At 48.2% G+C, this 2,500-nt stretch overlaps 1 protein-coding gene across 1 annotated transcript in view; it reads left to right on the forward strand.

Annotated features, from left to right (window-relative positions):
* LOC145400731 (WD repeat-containing protein 11-like) overlaps positions 1 to 2,500 on the forward strand; it is a 30,522-nt gene that overhangs the window by 12,461 nt on the left and 15,561 nt on the right. The window contains exons 8-11 of the mRNA XM_080273165.1: positions 535 to 660; positions 1,002 to 1,159; positions 1,229 to 1,357; positions 1,934 to 2,157. Coding sequence (XP_080129291.1) covers positions 535 to 660; positions 1,002 to 1,159; positions 1,229 to 1,357; positions 1,934 to 2,157 — 637 coding nt within the window. The remainder of the gene's footprint in view (positions 1 to 534; positions 661 to 1,001; positions 1,160 to 1,228; positions 1,358 to 1,933; positions 2,158 to 2,500) is intronic.

A 2,500-nucleotide genomic window follows, 5' to 3' on the forward strand; every position in this document is an offset into this window, starting at 1 on the left:
TCAGCATTTAATACAGTCAGTAAAGTCCCATTACAGGTTATTTGTTTGTAATTTTGAGTAAAACTTGTTGAAAAAATGTGGAGTTACGTGGAGAGACCGACTGACAAATGAGGAAGTGAAGGAGTGTTGTGGTGTGGATGTGGAGTTACATGGAGAGACCGACTGACAAATGAGGAAGTGAAGGAGCATTGTGGTGTGGATGTGGATGTGGTAGAAAGTGTTAGGAGAAATATATTGAGGTGGTTTGGCCATGTGGAGAGGATTGAGAGTGGGAGACTGATGAGGAGAGTGTATGTGAGAGAAGTGGAGAGGGGGAGAGGGAGGGGGAGATTGAGGATGGGATGCAGTGATGGAGTGGAGAGGTGTATGAGAGAGGGGGATGTGAGCTGGGGGGAGGGTAGCAAAATGGCAAGGGACAGGGCGACGTGGAAACGATTTGTTTGTGGCCACCCCTTATGGGATTAAGGCGTCTGGCAATAGATAGATAGATAGATAGTTTTTGTCCTACAGTAACCCCAGCCTTTGCACCGCCAGATTCAGTGTCGGACCAGTACTGTGAGGTGGCGTACGACCGCAAGTGTCACTCGGAGGCCCTCAGACTCAACCGTCAGACTCGGCCCATTGGACTCACCCTTGACCCTGTCTCGGAGAAGCAGATGGGTCAGTTATATATTTTTTTGCTTGTCTTTATAGCGTGGACAGTTTTATTTAGTTTATACAATATTTTTTTTACTGTACTCCTTTTTCTGTGTGGGTTATTCATTTTATAGTCTCCTTTTTTACCGTTTTATACATTGGTATGTACTGTACTTCATGTACTACAGTATATATCCTGTATTTTTTTATCCATATTCTGGAATTTAATACAGTTGTTATATTTTGATACAGTGACTAGTTTTATGGCTGGTACAATATATAGAGGTTATGTAGTACTGCATGTTGTAGTTCACTACAGTAGTGTAAACAGTAATACAGCAGCTCTTGTTGTTTTGCCGTGACAGCCATTGTGTTGGGTGACGGTCGTGTGGTGTTCAAGCAGGTGACCCCGTCCCCGTCCCCTCCCTGCACCACCACCACCACACAGGTGGCCAGCACACCACTGTTCACCCCAGGGGCACCATCTGCACCCCTGCCATCTGCACCCATACCATCCTCCACCGTCCCTCCATCCACCACCTCACTGCCGTCACCCTCCTCGGCCCAGTCGTCTGCCCCCGCCGCCCCAGAGTTGAACATAGCAGACAACCACTTTGGGCCAGGCAGCCCCCCGCCACCCCCTGCCCCTCCCCCACCCCACCCCAAGAGCTCCCTGGCGGATCTGGTGAAGCCGGCGTGGGCACTGCCTGAGAATGTCAAGGTGGAGTATGCACTGATTTATATATATCCTGAAGGTGATGATGATGATGATGATGATAATGATGATGTACCTTCACTCTTACAGGACCAGGGTTGTCATAGCAGACTTTGTATCCTGATGATGATTATAAAGAATTTATAAAGGATGATTGAGTGATGTGTAATGCTCCTTGAATGTGAGGCCTGGGGGAGCTAGGTTTGCGATGGAAGAGTTGGGAGGAAGGATGGACTGGAGTGTATTGGTGCTGTGGTGAGGAGAGGTAGAGTGAGATGGTTTGGGCATGTGAAGAGGATGGGGATGACAACTGGGTGCAGAAGGTGAGAAGGGTAATTGTTGGGGGTTAGGGTTGTGGGAGGTAGACTAAGAAAGACCTGGGATGAGGTTGCAGAGTGGGACTTCAGAGATAAAAGACTGAATAGGGAGGCTGCCAGAGATCAAGCAGCATAGAGAGCCGCCAAAAGGTGACCAACACCAACATATGCAAGCATGTTGAAGTCTATAGAAACAAAACAAAACGATTAATTACAGTATTAACCTGCTTTTACTAAAACTGGTCTCTTTATTTCCCCCCCACAGGACCAAGGTCATCGCATCAGCCTCCGCATCCTCATGACAGGACTGATGCCTGCCGTTGCCCCGCCCCCGCTGGTGATACGGTCCTGCCCACCCCTCACCACACGCAACATGAGCCACTACGTGCCCCGCCTGGCCGCCGGCACACACACTGGCCTGGTACAGATATTTAACCTGGCCACTGGCATGCTGGATAGAGAGTTTGCCCTACACACCTACCCTGTCAGGTCAGTTTAGGCTAAATGTACAGTTGATGCTCTTATGTCAACGTCTTTTTGTCATCATCATCATCATCATTATCATTCTCATCGTCATCAATCTGTCTATTTATCTATCTATCTATCTATCTCTCTGTCTATCTGTGTATGTATTGCCAGATCCCTCACTTCCGTAAGGGGTGGCCACAAACAAATTTCCTCCATGTTGCCCTGTACCTCTCCATCTCATCCTTGACCTCCCCCTCCCTGTACCTCCCTCCACCTCATTCACATACACTCTCCTCATTAGTCTCACTCTCCATCCTCTCCACATCATCATCATCATCATCACAGTCATCATCATCACTGTCAT

This window comes from Coenobita brevimanus, chromosome 53 (genome assembly GCF_032717465.1).
Source record: "Coenobita brevimanus isolate Jiangsu-jjx chromosome 53, ASM3271746v2, whole genome shotgun sequence".
Classification (NCBI taxonomy): domain Eukaryota; kingdom Metazoa; phylum Arthropoda; class Malacostraca; order Decapoda; family Coenobitidae; genus Coenobita; species Coenobita brevimanus.